The sequence below is a fragment of the Echiichthys vipera genome (genome assembly GCF_963691815.1).
Source record: "Echiichthys vipera genome assembly, chromosome: 20".
NCBI classification, from domain to species: domain Eukaryota; kingdom Metazoa; phylum Chordata; class Actinopteri; order Perciformes; family Trachinidae; genus Echiichthys; species Echiichthys vipera.
The window spans coordinates 9,682,041-9,703,179 of record NC_139845.1 but is presented as its reverse complement, the minus strand read 5'-3'; the positions used below and the strand labels follow the sequence as shown (position 1 = coordinate 9,703,179).

The 21,139-nt window shown below is 40.0% G+C and overlaps 1 protein-coding gene across 1 annotated transcript in view; it reads left to right on the top strand.

The window, feature by feature from the left end:
- The window catches only part of exoc4 (exocyst complex component 4), a 122,664-nt gene extending 102,085 nt beyond the window's left edge, over positions 1–20,579 (top strand). Inside the window, exons 17-20 of the mRNA XM_083935566.1 lie at positions 2,881–3,022; positions 5,782–5,960; positions 6,236–6,395; positions 18,546–20,579. Coding sequence (XP_083791692.1) covers positions 2,881–3,022; positions 5,782–5,960; positions 6,236–6,395; positions 18,546–18,783 — 719 coding nt within the window. The 3' untranslated portion in view covers positions 18,784–20,579. The remainder of the gene's footprint in view (positions 1–2,880; positions 3,023–5,781; positions 5,961–6,235; positions 6,396–18,545) is intronic.
- Positions 20,580–21,139: the final 560 nt, after the last annotated feature.

Here is a 21,139-nt window from a genome sequence, read left to right as displayed (position 1 = left end):
CCTATCATCGATCTGATAAGATGACTAGGGAGAATAAACAACGTCCGCTAAATGCAATCAAATGAAGTCTATTAATGTCATTATGCTCCGCTCCCTGGAGAAATCATTGTGGATTCTTTGTGTTAGGACCGACCTTGTTTGTTGTTCCTGTTGCTCCTTTTGCTGGATTAATATTGATATTGCCAACCTAACGATCTAATCCTTGGCTATCGGTGTTCTGCCAGTGGAGGAGGCAGTCACTAGTAAAAATATCATAGTGATTTTATTTAGTAAATGAAAGTGTTTGATTGACTTTTACGGTACATACAACCAAACACATAGAGTCTATTCAATGTTGGTTTGATATGAAACAGTCAGATGAACCAAATTAAAGACTGATATGAGCCTAAAATGTTAGCAGCACTACCCCCTAATTATCCCAGAACTGACGGTGGTGGTTGCAGCTGTTGTAACAATGAGAGTGATTAAAAAGAAGAAAGGAAGGAACATAATTTGAGGTTTACTTACAACTTTGTGAAGTGAACAGGACAGAGCATTTTGATACTGAAAAATGTCTCGACTACGGTTGCAAAATTCTGGCAATTTTCAAAGTTGTAACGGGAATGTTTGGGAATTAACAGGAATTTATGGGAATAAACAGAAATAATCCTGGAATTTGTTATTATGCTTTTCATGCAAGTACACTTGAGAATATCAATACTCTTCCTCAATTACATGAACATAGCACAATGCTTAATGCAGGGGTATTGAGGCCACACCCCCTACATTCACTGTGCATTCCTCCATCACATGGATGATTTCTAGAACCCTATGTAACCCAAATGTAGGTTCATATCTGAAGGCCAACTGTTTATATGTTCAATGATCATTTTAAAATTGATATAATATGCTCATTTTCATACTGTACTTACATGCTTACCTCTACCTGCTTAATAATAAAAAAGACATTGAAATCCTGCTTTTTACAAAATGGGAAAAGCCAGAGTCAAAGTCTTTCTGAGTCTTATAAACTGCCTCTGACAGCTATAGACACACACACACACACACACACACACACACACACACACACACACACACACACACACACACACACATACATTATCAAGAGGTTTACTCAAGAAGATAGTTAATTAACAAGTAAGTGTGTACGTACATTTAGCACTTCTATATACACAGCCCCACACGTCACATGCACACCTTCAATAAGAAATATAATCTCCAGCCCTTATCTCTATCCAGTACGTTAGATACACAGGCCAAGTGCAGCTGTCAGAGTGATGCCACATCCCATCCCAGGGTGTGTTTGCTTTGTTGATTGGATGACCATGGCACATACCTCACTGCTGTTTGCCTAAACCAATGGTATCTCCACTTATCAGGGGTTAATTTAGAGTAACTGTAATGGGGACAGAAGCACATATTCACCAGCATACTGACCTATAATGACTTTGAATTAAAGAGTGTAGGGTAAGTTGTGTACAGTAAGGTTTTGATCTTAAATTGGAGTGAGGATGGATATGCAAAGTTATTCCCCTTAGAAATACACACCTGTATATTGTCCATAGATTCTTTCATGAGTTGCCTCCAAGTTTGTTGTAGGTGTCCGATTTACCAGGAGACTTCATCAGTTAGACGTTTGAATTTATTACATGATGTTAAATGTTCATTCACAGCACTGTTGGGTCATCTTCTGTGTTCATTTAATCTCAAAGTTAAGCTGTTTTCAGTTTTGTTGATGTAATCAGCCTCACAGCTAGGACAGAGTGAAGTGATATACAATCAGATTTTAAATAAAGTATGTCTTTAGTGGATATGAAATAAGAGGTTATGAACTTAACCTATTTCCTTAGATGTTTCTTACTTTTTGTTGTCTTTACAGGATTTGTTCTACATTTTTCCAGTAAATGGTAGATGTATCCATATTTTAGGACACTTAATGTCACTAGAAGGTTTTTCCTGTTTTGTTAATTTTAAACATCAGTGAATCTCCAGTTTTCTGCTGATGTAGTGTTTCCCATTGTGATACATTGGAGGGAAATACCTATTTCCTCACTTCCTATCAATTTTGGGGAATATCAGTCAAAAGTAGTAGTCATAGAAAGGATACCTCAGCCTTAGTTTAGACTTGCTGCCACACTGTCCTTACTCTGTGTGCCTGCATGCATGTGTGACCTTCGGAAGGGCAGGAAGAGTAACTGGGGAGCTGGCTTAGACTGCGGCACATCGATCGTGGGCTCCTGCATTCTCCTACTCAACAGTCACTCTTTGTACACGCGCACACACACACACACACACACACACACACACACACACACACACACACACACACACACACACACACACGCCTCATTGACCAAATAGACTTACATATGACTGACGGGGCCAATTTCTCTCCCTTTCCTCCCCTTGCTAATTTATGGCCATTGATCTACACTGGGCTGAATTTATATACACTCATCATGCTCTCTGACTCTCTCTCTCTCTCTCTCTCTCTCTCTCTCTCTCTCTTTCTCTCTCTCTCTCTCTCTCTCTCTCTCTCTCTCTTGCGCGTGCACGCTCTCTCTTCTCACACACACATACACAAAGGGCTTTTTGTGTGGTTTACAATGCAGTGCAGTGACACATGCTCCTGCTGTCTCAGCACAAGTGGCGGGAAGAAAGTGCAAGAACATGCTGAAGGACTCGGGAAGTGTGTGAAGTCGAGCTAATGGTTTTCCTTTTGTGTGTGCTGTTTGAGCTGGTGTGATTTTCAGTACATGATAATGTCAATATGAAATGACATGCACAAATGTATATTACTATGGAGTGCAGTACATAATGTGTGTGGGCACAGAGGTCAGCATGTCATTGTGTGTCTTCCTGTCAATTCTGTACATCCAGGTGTGTCTCCATGCTCAGACAGCCAGGTGGTTGGTGAGAGCGAAAGGAGCAGAGAGCAGATTCTCCAGACCCTAAGTGACCTGTCAAGGGGCTTCCATGAAATTGCAAACCGCTGTCTCCTGGTATTGCACTTGGAAACCAGGTATGCTGGAGAAACTCACTCACACTTGACAGGCATTTCAGAAAGTAAAACACACGTAAGGGGTTTTATTTAGTATTGTTACATTTATCTTGTTATGCTCTTGTGACAGATGGTTTAAGATTCTCTCGCAGAACCATTCTGAATTATCCAATGTCTATGAATGGTCTTGCCTGCTTTTATATGTCAAAACACATCAAATTTAAAGTTTTAAATATGAAGTCAACCAGTCAAAATTATGGGGTAAAGGTTATCAGCTGTTTTGCAGGTGAACCATATCCATTTGTTAGTTCATGCAATAAACCACACTCACATTCTTCTACACCATTATGCATTGCATTGCATTGGTTCGATAACTTCAGAATGATTTGTTTCCCAATAATTAATCCATTTAAAAAAAAAAAAATATGTGTGGGAAGATGATATAGTTCCAACCAGGTATGATACTATGAAAAAATGTGTTTTTTCCCAACCTTTAAGGTCAGCAGCACACACACTAACAGCATGTTACATGCAAATAACCCGTTGATTGTTTTCTATTGAAGCCGAAACACCTGTGGCATATTAATGCAAGTCACCATGTGCTGATGAGCTTCAAGTTGTCATTCTTACTTTCCAGGGTTGATGCATGTTTAGTCAACAGAAGCATCCTATTTAAATACATTTGCTCCCCAGATTACCACATCCCGGCTAGTGCACCTTGATTACGATTTGTGTCTGCATCAAACGTCTGTGTTGCACTTTCCTTTCATCTTCTTCCCAATAAATGTGGAATCAGTGCATTGATTTTACTCATTTGTGTCACTTCCCAGGTGAACAAGACACAGATTGTTGCAATATGAAATAGTTTACCACTCAGTTACCATGATCATACTGTACAATCTTAAAGGATATGTCATTAAATCATATGGAAAAAAAATATCAGTAGCATCACACTTCTACACTAAATGCACAATTTCATTCTGTCTCGAATATGTGCTTGTGTGAATGTCAATATCCAAGTTAATTTACCACACCATATACTTTCTCCCCCCACAACCACTAATAGTCCTCCATCCCCCCCTGTTTTTTGCCTTCCCTCCATGTACCACTTTTCCCAAAAGACTATTGCAAGCTTATGCAATATTGTTTATGATTTTAGTAGAAAACACTCCCTGAGGCTGATGTCTAGCTATATGCTACACTCCATTGACTCTCCCCATCTAGCGAATTTCCCCTGATGGTGGTACCAGCTAAATGAAGCCGTGAGGAAGAGAGCATGAGGGGAGGGAGGAGGGTTGGGAGAGAAATGAGTGCGAAGGTTAAAAAGATGGTGGGGGTTAAAGAAGGGAGATACAGTAACTAAGTGGGAGAAATGATTGAATAGAGAGAGGGGGGAAGTGAGATGGAGGTATTGAAAATGTGGTGTAGCTATTGGTTTTGCCTTAGGGGTAAGAGACATTCACCCATATCATGTTACACCTTTTTGCTCAGGGCACTGTGATGATGGAATTATTAGAGTATTGACTCCTTAAGTTGAGATAGAAATGAGCCTTCTATGGACCTAAAGGACTCCAGACTGAGATGTAGGTGTTTAAATGGACAGAGAGAAGTGTATTGTTAAAGGATGTGTTCAAATTCCCATCATCTACTCTTTACAGTCCTTAAAGTAGTATTAAAGATATATGTTACCTGGAACTAGAGATAGTTTTTTTTGCTGCACAAGACTGTTTTTTTCACCATTAAAAATGTGTATGCTAAATACAAGTGTATGCTATTTAACTGACATTGAAAAGGATGTATAACGGAAAAGTAAAAAGGACATAAGAAAATAAGTTTTTTTTGTTTTTGTTTAGTTTCTAATATCAGGTCTCTTGTAAAGTTAAATTATCCTTGTCTGTGGCAGTTAAATATTATTCTATTTTACAAAACAGTTTGTGTAATCCTACTATCCATGAAAAGTGAATAACAGGGTTCTAAAACTGTTACTGTTACTGTGAAGCTGCTTACATGCCAAGCTCACAAATCCATGTTTGTACCACCTCATTTCCCTGAAAAGAAATCCAGATAACCTGAATTACAAAATATCTTAAATGTAGTATTTTAGACATGAAGATTAGCTTCTCTGGAATACATTCTTTTGATGTAATTAAATATTTTCTTCAAGCTGTTGTAGTTCAATACAATGCCTGAGGTGAAATACCTTTTTACAGGATGTAGGCTGTAAATTTACTGTTCTAGATGTTAAAGGTATGTTTTTAATACCTGTAAAACTACCTTATGCAACATATTGTATTTAACACTGTGCTCTACAGATTGCCATTCAATAATCAGGGTTAATAGTATCCAGCAGTGATGTTATAGTAGCTGAATAAGTGGATACATTAAGAGCACTCTAAACATATATTTTGAATTATAGGTGTTAGAGTCGGTAAGCAGGGCTTGAGAAGTGAGAACACTCGCTGCAGACTAAAGTCTATTTTTTCACTGTTATGTGTTCAACTGTTAAGGACAAATAATAATACACCTCATACATTCTCACCTTGTTTCTCGTGTTTTTCTCTCATTCCCTGTAATGTTTTGACACAGGAAATACATGTTTTCAACATATCAGCAGTGAACGGTGATAAATTGGGAGGTACTATTGGACATTATGGCAAAATAAGCTGGTGTACGTTTAACAACAAGATCGGATATGGAGAGAGAGAAAAGTCAGACGTCTAATTTTTCCACTTTCTCTTTTCTATCCTTCAACTTCACTATCCACCCACATCTCAATCCAGGGTGCATTGTTTCCATTACCTGATCCCCCTGACTAAGCAAGGCAATTATGCCATCGTGGCTAATGTGGAGAGCATGGACTATGACCCGCTGGTGGTGAAACTGAACAAGGACATCTCAGCCATAGAGGAGGCCATGGGGGCCGCCCTGCAGCAGCACAAGTTCCAGTACATCTTTGAAGGTCAGCACAGACCTAGGGTGAAGTATAAACAACTGCCTGACAAATACAGTCTTCCCAATTAAACTGGAAGTTCATTTGTGTCATGTGGATTCACTGATATTGTTAAATACCTGATTCCAATATGTTAATATGTTATTAACGGATGACTCTTCCTCTTTCTGTTCCCTTCTGCTCCTCATGTTATGCCCTTCTCTCATTTGTTTCTTCTCTGTGCTGATCCGACAATCATTCTTTTCTCTATCTCTTCTTCCATCTCATCTCTTCCCTCTCACTAGGTCTGGGTCATCTGATCTCCTGTATCCTAATCAACGGGGCCCAGTACTTTAAGAGGATCAGCGAGTCTGGTATCAAGAAGATGTGCAGGAACATCTTTGTCCTCCAACAGAATCTCACCAACATCACCATGTCAAGGGAGGCCGACCTCGACTTCGCCAGGTAAGAGTCCTCTCACATTTTCACAGGGCACAGTGCACTTCTCCCGGAGCAGTTTTTTTGGGTCCACACCAGAAAGCATTAATTTGTGTCTGCACTTAGTTTCCATCAGTGTGGGTTTGTAGGCTCATAACCTTGGACTTGAGTAGCTGGTAGAACATGTATCTTGTGCAGAAAGTCAGCGTCTCCAAATTGTCATGCCCTTGCCAATACTTTTTAAGTGCTTGCTGTTTCCCCTTGAGTTTTGCTGTTGTCATGGTGATAAAGCCTCTCATATATCACAGGACAATATAAGTAGAAATGTAACTCTGCCTTGAAATGCAATATAGTAATATTGAGAGAATGATAAAAATTATTATTTCTAAACTAGAAGGGCACTTAAGGCCGATATTCCAGTCTTTTATGATATGCAAATCTGCAAGTGCAACCACTATATATGTATGTGTGGATATATTCCTGACACTCCTATACTCCTGTGTCAAAGTATGGTGGTGCTTAGCTGAAGCTTCATGATCTCATTCTAAGCTGTCATTTATTATGTACTTCTAAATATTTCACATACTAAACATGCATTTGAGAAAATCAGAAAACCCCTTATTATCATGTACAGACTCTATGTACAAATAGCAGTGCATAGAATGAAAAAACATCATGAACCATGAAGTCCTGATGATTCAAAGTTCTCCATGTTTGAATGTGTAGTTTTTGGATTTGGGGGTGTCACTGTGTAAAGCTAATACTATTACACAAAAAGTGATAATCTATCATACAAACAAATGAAACTCACCATCGAAACTGCGCTACTGAGTGTCTGTCAGCTGCGTTTAGCTGCAATCCTTAGCAGAACAAAGACGGCCAAAACACACAGGGCTACCTATAGAGCCGTAGCCCCACCTAGTCACATAATGTCACTGTTTACTGATGCCCATGAAAAAAAATTGATTTGGATTCTTCCTTCCATAAAGTTTCATGAATATCAGACAGGTTTTTTTCCATAATCCTGCTGACAAACAGACAAATGGATCCCAAAACATAACTTCCTTTAGGACGTAATTATGTACATTTAATATAAAATCAAAAATACTCAATACTTGGCTAATTTCAGTTTAAATCAGCTGATGTGTCCGTCCAACCCTACTACACACCTGCAGACACACACTGACATGTACAACGCCCTCTAGTTCAGAAAGCAACTGTCAAATGTCATAAAGTGCACGAGGCAGACAGATGGTCAAACAGACTGACAAGCACTCTGTGTGTGAGTCTGTGTGTGCAAAGTTGTTGGCATTTATTTCTTAAATGGCTACATTTATATTTTGTGAGTCTACCTGCTGTTGCCCAGTGCCGTTCAGCCCTGACAGGCATGGACTAAATCAGCACTCAGATATCTTTATGAAAAAGGAGGGAGGAAGCAGGATGGCAGAAAGACAGAGAGGACATCGAGGGAAGGGGCGATTCATAGTATTCATATGATTTCTTTCTTCTTTTTTTTTACCTCTTTCAGAAGCTTGTGTCCTTGACAGGAGCAAGTGTGTGAGAGGGAGGGTGATGGAAAAGATGGGGAAAGAAGGGAGCGCTAAGGAGGAGGAAAATTGAAAAAACTTAGTGAAAAGAAGTTATAGAAGAGATGTCCTTCGCAAAGAAAAGGCATGGGATGGAGTTGGAAAAGACAGCATGGATTGAAGATAGAGGACAGCATGAAAGTGAGAAGGGGTCAGATAGAAAGTGAAGAAAAGAGGATGATGAAATATTGAAAATTCATGAGAGCGATTATAAGGAACTTTATTAGCTTATTTTCAAGTATTTTTCCTCTCAGCTGTTGAATGGTATGAGTCTATTTCTTTCCTTTTCTTGCTTTTACTACGTATACTTAATTTTTATAATACATTATTTTGTAGACAAAGCAAAAGAAGCAGAACACTTACTGTGTTGGAAAATTAAACAAACTTTAAAGGTCTCATACTATGGTCCTTTTCAGGTTCATACTGCATTCTGCTATAACATGTTTACAAGCTTTAATATTAAAAAAAATAATTAAAATGTCAAGAGTTTGTTTCAATACACTTGTATTCACCCTCTGTCTGAAACTCTCTGTTTTAGCATCTATCTCTTTAAGACCCCCTCTTATATATAATATAGTTGTGACATCACAACTGATGGTTCATTTAAAAGCACAGTTTCTAAAAACGAGCTGTGTGCATTTCACAGTATTAATATCGTACCTCAACCTGACTTATAATCAAAAAGGACAAGGAAATCTCACTTTTCACAATATGGGACCTTAAAATTGTTCTAAAAACAAAACATTTTGATGAAATGATCTTCCATGACCTGATGAATGCTTTGACTGTAAAAAACTGCTGAAAGCAAACATTCATGTTCTGAGAACAAACAAAGTTGTTTGCTTGTTTTTCATATATTTTTTGTTCCTTCTGCTTTATTACTTTTTGAGGCAGTATCTCAACTATCTGCTATCTTTCCTAACCTCAGTCTTCTGGCATCGTATATTTGCTGCGATGTGTTGTAGGGTTAATCAACTTCTTTTCGCAGCTCTTGGAATCTTGTGTGTCATGTCTTTGAGTGGCAAAGTACCACCATCTGTGATAGGACATTACTATTGTTTGTAATATGCTGGCATTGCGAGCTAAGTCTCAGTACTGTACTGGATGTGGAGGACCATTGATTAGTATGTTATTTCTCCCCTCTGTCAACTTTGATTATGGAGAATGCCCATGATGGCTTTTCTCTCTTTCTCCCACTCTCTGATTACGAGGCGTGGGTGGTGTGGAGGTGTTGATTGGGGATTGCGGAGCACATTGTTTACACATTCATGGCTTTTCTGGATTGGCGAGCCTCCGGCTCAAAGACACAACGAGACACACACATACACAAACCCCACACACACAATCAAATAAACACGTGTGATGTGTATCCCTTTCCCATGCATAGAAACTCAGCAAAGGCAATCAACTTTTTGAAATCACCATGTTTATGTTCAGAACATGAATATTCAAAAAGTGGTGGCTTACCAAAATTGTTTAGCATAAATAGCATACATGTTAAACTTTATACACTACCGGCAACACCAAAGTCTACTTGGTTTGGAAGTTTGTCTTAAAATCTGAGGTTCTGATTTATTATGTCTATCTGACTGAGCTTATTGAATAAAAAATTGTAAAATATAAATGATCTTGGAGATATATTGAGTGGAGGAGTGTTTCAGCCTGCTCAACAAATCATGCTTTTTTTTTTAAGTGACATAGTATTCCCTATAGTTGAAAATAAGTAGCACAAAATAGAGAAGTTATCTTATGTTTCAAAGAATGTAAGCAACGATCATTTAGCTACTGAATCCTCTATATGTCATACTGAAAGACTCCAGGTGATGATTGTTTTTTAAGTTGCATTTTTAAATATTCAACAGTTTTAGTAAAGAGGATGAGATAAACTAACACTGGCCAACCGAAATCAGCAGTGAAAAAGCAATCTGACGAAGAGTCACTTAAAGCAGAATATTCATCAGTTTTCATTACCACCTCTGGTGAAACAGGAGTGAAATGAGGAAAGGAAGTGTTCACAGCAGGAAGTCTGCTTTTGAGAAAGGCTGCAGATGCTTGCTTGTGTACTTTTCTATTTCTGTGTGTGTCTGTTTTTCTGCATCTGTGTGCTTGTATGTGAAAGGCAGAGAGAGGAGAGACCTGGACAAGGTCACGGTAATAACCATTGATCTGAGTTAAAACTAAGGAGAGGCCAGGTAATAATTGCAGATCTCACTAAGACGCACGCACGCTCGCACACACACACACACACACACACACACACACGATAACTCCCCTCTCTCTCTCGTTGAATGTGAGAATGTGAAGGATGATAGGGAGACAGTGCCATCTTGTGGCTTAATTCATATTTATGTACAGTATAATACTGTGAAAACCTACAGTTTTTCAGTTGTTAAGATTGTTGTCGACAGCAGCGTGTCAAATCTCACATGTGTGTGTGAGTATGTGTGTTTGTATGGAAAGGTACTATGGCGGTCTCTTGTCTCTCAGTCGGAAAGTTGGCAGCGGTATCAGCTCGTAGGTCAAGGTCACACACACCTAAACAACTGATACACAAGCAGACACACACAGACCATCTGCTCAGAAACAGTTCAGGGGCTCATTCCTATTTTGCGGAACTGTGCTCGTGTGTGTGTGTGTGTGTGTGTGTGTGTGTGTGTGTGTGTGTGTGTGTGTGTGTGTGTGTGTGTGTGTGTGTGTGTGTGTGTGTGTGTGTGTGTGTGTGTGTGTGTGTGTGTGTGTGTGTGTGTGTGTGTGTGTGTGTGTGTGTGTGTGTGTGTGTGTGTGTGTGTGTGTGTGTGTGTGTGTGTGTGTGTGTGTGTGTGCATTGACTGCAGCTTCAACCTTGTCACTCCATTGATCTCCTCTCATGTAGCCACCTCTCTCTCTCTGATTCTCTCTCTTTATGCTAATTTCTGGTTTCTTGATAGAAGCAGAGATAGTGATGATGTTGGTGAGTCTTTTATAAAGGAAACGCAACAACAAAACTTTCAAAGACTTAGTGTTGCCTGGCAACAGTCTACTCCAGCCTATGGAGAAAGTTTTGACTAATTTTGCTTGGCAACAGATTTACAGCCTGTGACCACATCATTTTTTTCTGGGGAGTGCTTCGTCCCAATGCTTCAAAATGCTGACCATGGGTTTTATTTCTATGACAAGACATTATTAGCTATGTAGCTAACTTAACGCTTTGTTAACAGGGGGTTGACGAAACGGCTAACGACAAGCATACGGTACGTACGGTAATGAAAGTGCAACACTCACCAGCGACATTCAGTGTCCAACTCATCTGCTGCCACAGATGAGCCTTTCTGTCTTTGCTGTGATGAAGAAAGAGCCTGGTTCCAGCGCCTTTTTTGTAGGCAGCCACATATGCACTCTCATCATTGGGAAAAATTGAAAAAAGACGCTGCCGTTCAAAAAAAAAAGCTTTGTGGACAGAGGCCCGTGGTTACTTTAAAAAGAGATCTAGCTGAGATTTGAAATCGAAGCCCATTTTGTTTGCTTGGATGTTGCTTGCTAACACTGCTTGTGACCTTAAAGCTTTTTTTAAAAATGGCAATCGTTTAAATGTTGCTACTTTTTGGGTTTTCTTCCTTTTGCCTGTCATCAAGTTCCATTCTGCTTAGCACATGTCCTGATGTTAAATTGTTATTGATTAGTTTTCTCTTGATCGACTACAGACTACAGTAATTGTTTCGGCACTAGTTGTTTCAGATCAGGTGAGCTTAGGGACTCACTGGCTTAATGTCATAAGTCTACAGTGGTTGCAAGTGCAAAGAATCATTGGAAAATGTGTGTGGCTGCATTCAAGTATACATATTGATTCAGTCTCAATTTACAATCCTATCAAAATAAGCTTTTTTTTTACTGCAGCCTCAGTAGATGCTGCTTCTGAAAACACAGACAACAATGTGTGTTCCCATGAATGTCCAACAGCAAAGATTAAAAAAAAAAATGCTCCTGTTGGACTGTATAAATGGATTCTGTCTGGCGCAGCTGAATTTCGGGTTCATTTTTCCAGACACGCTGAGGCATAACACACTGACAAATACAAACACATACGGTGGAGCTCTGAGCTGCCCGGCGACCCGTGTAGGCAGGTTGCAGGATTGTCATAACATCCGTAGCTAACTTGCAAGCCCCCTAGCCCGTAGCTAGGCTAAACACCACTCTGACAGGCTCACTGCAGAGATGCCCCAGAGTTCAGCTCATCGCACCCACCTGTCTACTACTGGAAATTACTAGTGTGCGGGTGTATATGTGTGAATTGTACAAGAATCTTGTGTACTATGTATCGTCCTGAAGTGTACCACACCAGCAGATCCAGTGTGTGCGCAGCAGAAAATAAACTGCCTTTGGTTTTGTGTGTCGAGGTGACAGGCCTGTGTGTCTACAGAGAATGTGGTAATAAGTACAGTTGACGGCCGTGTCAGGAGGTAGTGGGTGTCAACAGATAAAACTGTTTGTATTTAGGCCTGGCTTCAGTACACTGTCACTTTGCTCAGCTTCTGTCTCCCTTCCTGTCACCTTGTGTCTCTCTCTTTATCTCTCTCTTGCCCCTCTCTTTCCTTTTTCTTCATTTTTCTGTCCCTGTCTTTTTTTTTGCTTTGCTATCGTCCAACCACCACCTCTGCTGAATTGTTTTTCTCTCTGTTCTCTTATTCTGCCAGCCCCTCCCTTCATCTGCTCCTGCTTTCTGTGTGTGCATGCAAAAGATGCCGTATAATGATGGGCTTTGCTGATGAATCCCATCTATCAGTTTGTTTGTGCGTGTGTGCGTGTGTGCGCGTGTGCGTGTGTGCGTGTGTGTGCGTGTGTGCGTGTGTGTGTGTGTGTGCGTGTGTGTGTGTGTGTGTGTGTGTGTGTGTGTGTGTGTGTGTGTGTGTGTGTGTGTGTGTGTGTGTGTGTGTGTGTGTGTGTGTGTGTGTGTGTGTGTGTGTGTGTGTGTGTGTGTGTGTGTGTGTGTGTGTGTGTGTGTGTGTGTACTTGCGTGTGCGCGGCACACCTTGCAGCATGATGACGCTGGTCTTTGCTGATGAAGCCTGTGTGTGGTGTGTGTGTCGATGTGTGTTTGTTATGCGTGGCGCAGCATGATGGGACTGGTCTTTGCTGATGAAGCTTTAGGTCTCTGCAGACCTTTCCTCATTACCAGATGAGAGACAAAGCACTGCTTTGGAAGGAGAGAGACGCAGAAGGAGGCGAGGCAGAGATATCTTAAAAAGATTGAGAAAGACTGAAGGCTGTTTAGACTCAAACTACATCCAAACTAAGATGGCTTATTTTAAAAACACCAGTAACATGTCAAAATGACTACATGCACCTGCATTTTCACATTGCTCTTTTTCCAGAGCCAAAGATGCATCAGGATTTATCTGTTTTTTTAAACAAGATTCATACCAGGGCTGCTCGATGATGGCAAAAATCATAATGATATTATTAATGATTATTTTGGTTGATACTTCCATCATGATTATTGATTTTGTAAACATCATGCATTAACTGACCTTTTTGTTTTTTAAAGTAGTCGATTTTCTTGAACTTTAAATATAATTCAAAAAACAAATAATGTTAAAAAAAAATTAAATTAAAAATAAACCTCACTTCACTTCCACAACCTGTTTAAAACTCTTATACATATATTCAGCATTTGGGTAAACTGAATTGAACAGATTTCCAGTCAGAAACTCAGTAAAAACAGGTGTTAGGAAAGTGGTGCGCTGGATTTATAAATCCCCGTTGTTGGTATCTGTGACTGTAGCAACAAGACTTGGTTCCAGCTGATGGAAAGGTTCATCCTTAGTCTCTAATCCCTTCTCCTCTCTCCTCACCTCATCTGTCCCCCACTAACTAACTAACACGTTGTTTCAAACATGCTGACAGAGGCAGCCTGTAATGGCCTTAATATTGTACGCACCGGAAATGAGGGGGAATTAATTGTGCTGATTCTTGTCTTTTCTTCTTCTCTCTCTCTCTCTCTCTCTCTCTCTCTCTCTCTCTCTCTCTCTCTCTCTCTCTCTCTCTCTCTCTCTCTCTCTCTCTCTCTCTCTCTCTCTCTCTCTCTCTCTCTCTCTGTGTCACTGTCTCTCTTTGTCCTTCCTTCTTTCCCTCTCTTCCTCTTTCCCCCCATGTTTCCTATACATATTTGTCTGTCCTAGCTGTATCCACGCATCATAAATTGACTTAATATTCTTTGTATACAAGGAAAGGGAGGGGGCTGGCTAATTAAAATTTAATAGAATAGCACACCATGAAGACATGTTGACGGGGGCTGATTACTAAAGCAGTGCTCTTACAGATGAGACTTATGGTGGAAGCAGGTGGAAATTGTGTGTGTGTGCGTGCGTGCGTGCGTGTGTGTGTGTGTGAAGAGAGAGAGAGGGAGACTGATGGAGAAAGACTTAAAGATAATAGGCAATCAAAACATCAATTCACTTTTTTGGGAGGAAAAAGAGTGGTGGTTCCATTAACTAGCTGTATCTTTAAAATAAATGTATGTTTGTGTGTTGGTGTGTGTGTGCCACTGGGGGTTCTTTCTTGATGGTGGGGTGCTGAGAGATTTTAATCTTATTAACAGCCCTTACCCTGTTTGGCAAATGGCTTTCCAACTGCTTGGGTAATGAACTGTTTGAAAGTGTTTTCAGCACACAGTAACATGCATCACTCAGCTACACGGATAGACACATACAGTTGCACACAAACACACACTTTCTCTTTATGAACCAGCCCCCTCCCGTTTGTACTTAACAGAGGCCAGATTGTCAGCAGTCCTCACGACTCACACACACACACACACACACACACACACACACTAACAACCAGCTGACAGTCTAGCACACTGACTTCCTGTGGATGCAGCTTTTTTATTTTAATATTAGTTGTACAACGAACCTCACAGTGGATTCAGTACCCCATAATCAGTTATAAATGAACACCAGTATATGTGCTTTTAAGAAATCCTGAGTGGGTTTATTCCTAAATACATCACTGCCAAGTGAATTATAGTTGCTATTATATTGTAGTTTAGTCATTTTTTTATAGCACTGATGAGGTATTTCTTTACTTTCACTTGGTTGCTGCAGCACCAACAGATGAATTCCAAAGCTTTCCCGCTACTTTTACTGTTTTACAAGATGAATCGTTTTTTTAGACTGGAGAAGAATGTCCAAACAGAATTTGGTGTCTGTCAGAGTCATTATTTCAGTTTTCAGCAGGGATGTTTGTTGTTTACTAGTCTACCAGAAGGGTTTTCTTAATTGAAACAGGGAGCTGAGCAAACAAACTTGTCAGTCAGTCAGCCTACACAAACTCAGCAACAAAAACTTGGAGATAATTTGTACAGGGGACAGTTATGTTTTTAGGTTTTAAATCTCCATCCATCCTTGTTTGTGTACCCACAGCGTCATCTTGACAGATTAGAACACTAACAGCGATCTATCGTAACTTTGAGTTGGCCTCATTTGAGTCCGGTTTGTAACCTCAATAATTGTAAAAGGGTTGATAAACTCAGTGAAAAAAGGATTTACTGTGGGGAGGATGAAGGACAAGCAAGTTACAGTGATAACCTCCATATCTGCCCGTTTAGGCTACAGTGTTTTTAGTGTCCTCCGCCCTTCACTGTGGGGAAAAAAAAATCAATCATGTGCTTTCTGTGGTGTTGACACGAAAAGTGACCGCACGGTCAGTGTCTCTGTTCATCTTTTCTCTCCATGTCCTTATAAATGCATAATCTATAAGTTTGCTTGTATGTGTTTATCATTAAAAAATATAAATGAATGAATGGAGATTACATTTGTCTTATTATCCTAACAAAATAAAAAGTGATGGGTAATGATAGATTATGAAGGAATCTTTATGACCCTGTCCATCATAAAGACAGACAGCGAGAAAGTCTAGCACAACCACTGTCTTTGACAGATCGTCAATCTATCACAGGGCTGATACATTTAGACAGGCACACCCACAGACACACCAAAAGGCAATTTACTCTTCAATCAACCTAACACCATGTCTTCGGACACATATACCATAGCAAATAACTGTAGAACTAAAAACAACAAACTAAACTGTATACACAAATGATTTACACCATGTTCTGCACATATGTTTGCAATAATTGAGCCCCTTAAGAAAGTAAGAATGAATCAGTCTTAGGTAGCCAGGTTGCAGTTTTACTGTTTATTGCTCTGTTCAAAATCAACAGTTTCTTTCCTCTGCTGAGCTGCTTCCCATTGAGAGCCGAGGATAGATAATTGAATGAGGTTAGCCTTCTGTCCAAAAGAACTGTGTTTTCTTTTCGTTATATGTTGTTTTTCTCATTAGATTATATAATGAGACAATTTGCCTGAAGCTTGCAGTTAATCGCTGGGTAGAGAGTGAAATGGCAAGGCTGCTTTTGAGCTGGTGTTTTGCTGTGCAGATACAAAGCAGGGGCACATTCAATGGCACCAACATTCAGACATTCACACAAATACACGGCACATTTCATTGTGAGACAAAACCTCGTGGGATGCATGATTTTCCCCGCTCCTTTCCTTTCTTCTTGCATGTGGTTAAGGAGTAAACCATTGTGACCCTCATCAATATTGACAAGTGTATTCATGAAATGAGCTCAAGGATGGAAAAATGAAGAAGACCTTGGAGAGAAATCGAGAGCAGGAGACGGAATGCAAATGCTTCGATGACCAAGGGCATTATTTGTCAGGGGAAGGCCAAAAAAACAGATATTATGCACATCTATTCCTCACTCACCTATTCAGTCATCACTCTCTTCCCCTTTCTTTGTATCTCTCCGTCTCTATCTCATTCATTGTACCCCTCCATTTCTGTTTTTACTGTAGAATCTCCAAAATGACAGCACATAAAATACCTTGGAACAGAAGCTCCCAGAGAGCTCATTAAGGCCTTGTTAGCATCGAAAATGATCATCTCAAGAAGTGAATCGGTCTTGGATGGGTGATGGAGCTAAACCAATGAGATAAAAATATCTTTTCTTAGCTAAGTGTCTTTTTACTGTGCCATATGAGAAATTGCCATATATTTAAATCCACTGGCACAATCGAGAGCTTAACCCTCTTTCTCGAGATGCTTTGATTGGCAGGATCCTAAATCACTCTTGGTCTCTACTGTCACACAAAGAAAGATTTGGAAACAATCGCACTCAGCATGTTTTTTTCTCAATCACAACACCTCCAAGCGAGTGAAATGTGACCTATGACCAATCACAGAAATAAAACAGTGGAGCTTGGTCAGAGGAAAAAAGTTGGCTGCCAGGTCACAAACTTTCTCAAATTACAGCTGAAAACATTTTATGTGAGAAATCGCTTTAAAAGAAGAATATAAGAGGATAACGAGTCATATTTGATCAGCAGTCTCAATCCTCCAGCTGTGTGTCTACATAGGATGTATTCAGGCACAGTATTGAGTCTAGGTCATCTGAGTTTTGGCAGTGCTCAAAGCACAACACACAATTGTTGTTGTTTTTCTGCATGTAAAAGACAAGAAAATTGATTTACAGTGTAAAAATATTTAGTTTGCCAACATTTACGCACATTTAGCATGCTGTCAGAAACAACTTCAACAAAGGAGGGAGAAATATAATACCAGCAATTTTTGAGTAAAGCCCGATAAATTGCCTTTTAAATAAAATAATGATCCGGTTGACTTCCACACAGTGGGGCATACAGCTTATTAATTAAACACGGGTATCGGATCGGTACGCTGTATTGGATGGGAAACAGAATTTGACACACACACACACACACACACACACGTATCTGACCTGTTTTGACCCGAAGCAAAGAATAATAATCCAGTTTCTTGTCAAACAGCACTTTCTGCACAGTGATGTGTACATTTTGTTTATGACAAGTTACCTTCCTACTGAGTCCACTTCATGGCTAAATATTGTCTACTCCTCTGTAAACGGATTCTAATGAATATTCCGTCCTATGCTCACATACACAAGAGGTCGACCTTGAGATATTCAGTAAAAAATTCATGCCAACAGAATATATCAAAAAACTAATACACACATAGTTTCTCCTCACTTCTGCCTGGCATATTTGACCTTTATGACCGGTGTTTTAGTCAGAAGTAGGATGTGTGTACTATTAATTCTCCCTTTGTGCTCTTTTGTTATCGATATGTATTTCATGGTCGTTTCCAAGTAGCCCACTGTGGCATCAGGTCCTGGTTAAGACTTATTAATTCTTCACACAGCTCTTTACTCTTTTGGCTCAGTCAGCAGTTTTTCTTCTAAAACAGTCTCAGTTGTTTGTAGCCGGTACATGTTTTCCCTCTACATGCAACTCCCGGTGGCGGCAGGACGAGGTCCTAGAAGAAAATTGAGCTTGACAGCAACAGCAGTTAGTTTGGCTTTTATATTTCCCCTTTGTTGTTGTTGCTCCATTTGATTCTGTACTGGAATAATGCAAAGGAATATAAAGTGTTATTAACTTTTTTTCCCCTTCCCTCCCCTGCTTCCTTCTCGATTTTCTATCCTTTTCTTTACCCTGTTTCTCCCTCCCCTTATTTTCTTAATCCATAACCTCCTGACATTTTCTCTCTCTCTTTCTTATATCTCTCCATTCAGGCAGTACTATGAGATGCTGTACAACACTGCAGATGAGCTGCTAAATCTGGTGGTGGACCAGGGTGTTCGCTACACAGAGCTGGAGTACATCAATGCACTGTCCTTACTCCATCGCAGCCAGACAGGTGTAGGGGACCTGAGCACCCAAAACATCCGGCTGCAGAGGCTGAAGGAGATCATCTGTGAGCAGGCCGCCATTAAACAGGCCACCAAGGACAAGAAGATCACTACTGTGTAATGATAAAACAGAAGCGAGCTCTTTCAGATCTGTCAAGCAGGATCATGTGCAGCAGATATTTGGGTCATGTATGCAAGAAGTAATGATTGAGCAAAACTTGTAGGACGGGATACTTAAGAACTGGGTTAGAAAACACCGAAATAAAAGCTTGCTCTAGATCATAATATGTGTGAAATCAGTTGATGAAATATGTGTCTTCTCCATTTCATCTCAGCAGATGTGATAAAACATAGAAAAATGACATAGATATACTTTCCAACTCTGGGCACGATATATATTTATACACGTATATATATCTCAGCGTATGCAGCAGTGGCTCACTCTAATTGGGAGGCAAGGTGACAACCAACACAACTGCAAACTTAGCAAGTTTAGTTCGCTATGTATCTATGTCAAAAGGTAACCTATATTCAATTTACACTTCTTTTTTTCTAAAACTAAAAATACAGCACTCACGGTTCGACTCCAAATGCCCCCACTCACCATGACTCCAGCCCCAGATAAAAGGCGATTGTCTTGGACACTCCCCGAACTTACGTCCTATCTCATCTCATTTTCCTATTAGATCTAAACTGCTGCTCTCAATTACACCTCTATCTCTCCTCTCCTAGCAGCCCCATGGGCCTACCGATTCTGTCTGCAATAACAGATGCCAGATTAGACTGTCTGAATGAGGCCACATCTTCCGCCTGCTGCCAATTTGGGTTGGTCCCCAAAGATTCCCCTAGCTGAGAGTCGTATTATATCTATGGCTGTTAAAAAATCTGTTTATCTGTCCTTTTTCTTATAGTTTGTGCAGTAAACTAGTTTGGAAAGACTGAGAGTAATGAAGATATTTTTTTTCACTGATTTAAGTTGCATCCGTAAAAAAGGGGTTAGGTTTATTTCAAATGTTATATTACACGTCCAGGATACCACAATGGAATAACTTGCACATGTTAAGGCATGTTTGTGTGAATGCATTTTATCAGTTCCACCAACTCCACTAACCTAAACGATGCAATTCTGAATCTTTATTTTGTTGTCCCCCACTCCATGTGCGCAAGTCTTTTAAAGTGAACTAAACATGTAAACTCAAGAGACGATCACAAATCATTCCCCTCCCTGCAACCCTTCCTGTTTTTAGCTCATTAACTTCGGCGAGAAGTACTTAACGAGAGCAGGAGAGGGGAATGGGAGCCTTGTCAATAAGGGCGGGCGCGGTGCTGGTCTCCCTGAAGCCCACGGAGTAATCCATCATAATGACACATAGGCTGGGATCGATGGAAAAACAACCATGGAGCTGCCGAGAGGTTGGCCTACTACTCTGAAACATAGACTTGGTGTAAAAATCAGAAATCTGCTCATTCAGCTGTTCACTTGTGAGCTACTTTTGTAATGTTATACATGGGAAACTTTAATACAATGTTAACCAACTGTGTCATGTCACGGATACAATTATTATCCCACTGCACACACATAACCCCTGACAGACCAGAAGGCTTATGTATTGAGTGCTAGTGTGAACCACTCTGGCTGGCCACACTTTTTATTCCATAGTAAATATTTCAAATGTTATAGGGTTCATTTATCTCACATTTGCTTTTCTTTGCAGTGGACCTATATTTTGCACATTGTTTGATTAGAGTGATTTCTATGTTTCAAGTAAGAATGTATTGAAATACATACATTAAAATTGTTGAACCTTCTCATTGTTCCTCTGGTTGTTGAGTGTCATAAACGCTCTGATATGTTTGTCTAGCCTAAATTAAGCGCTCATGATTTGTGAATGCATACACTGAAAATAAAGGCTTCCAGTTCCATCATGTTTTGTGTATTTTGCACAGTGTTTTCCTCAGGTGGTTGCATAACAATCCTATTTTCCATTGGGGGAAGCACGGCTGAAAAGAGTTCAAGCCCACAGTAACACCTCCTCCACACATGACAGCACAGCCCATCTCTGTTTTGATGCACCTACCTTACAGGAGCGAGACGGATCCAAAACCAACACTGGAGGATGTATTGTACCTGACAGCTGTGATGTGTTGTCTGACATGGTTTGAAGCATGAAGTGTAGCATATTGGAATCAGAAGAAAAAAAAACAGACACATGCCACCTGAAGGCTTGTGTTGTTATAGGCATAAATCCATATCTGTTGGCACTGTGACATTTGCAACAACCTGACTGTGTTATTATTAGCCCTACTGTGTCCGCTGTCATGGAGCTGTGACAGTGAAATCCAAATTTAACAAAATGTTGACCCTACAGTTCAAATTAAAATACACAATTGGAAACTTCAGTAACCCCATGACGATTGAAAGGTATTTTAAAATCGAGACCAACAATAGACACACAGGACATTTAATTTATTAGTAG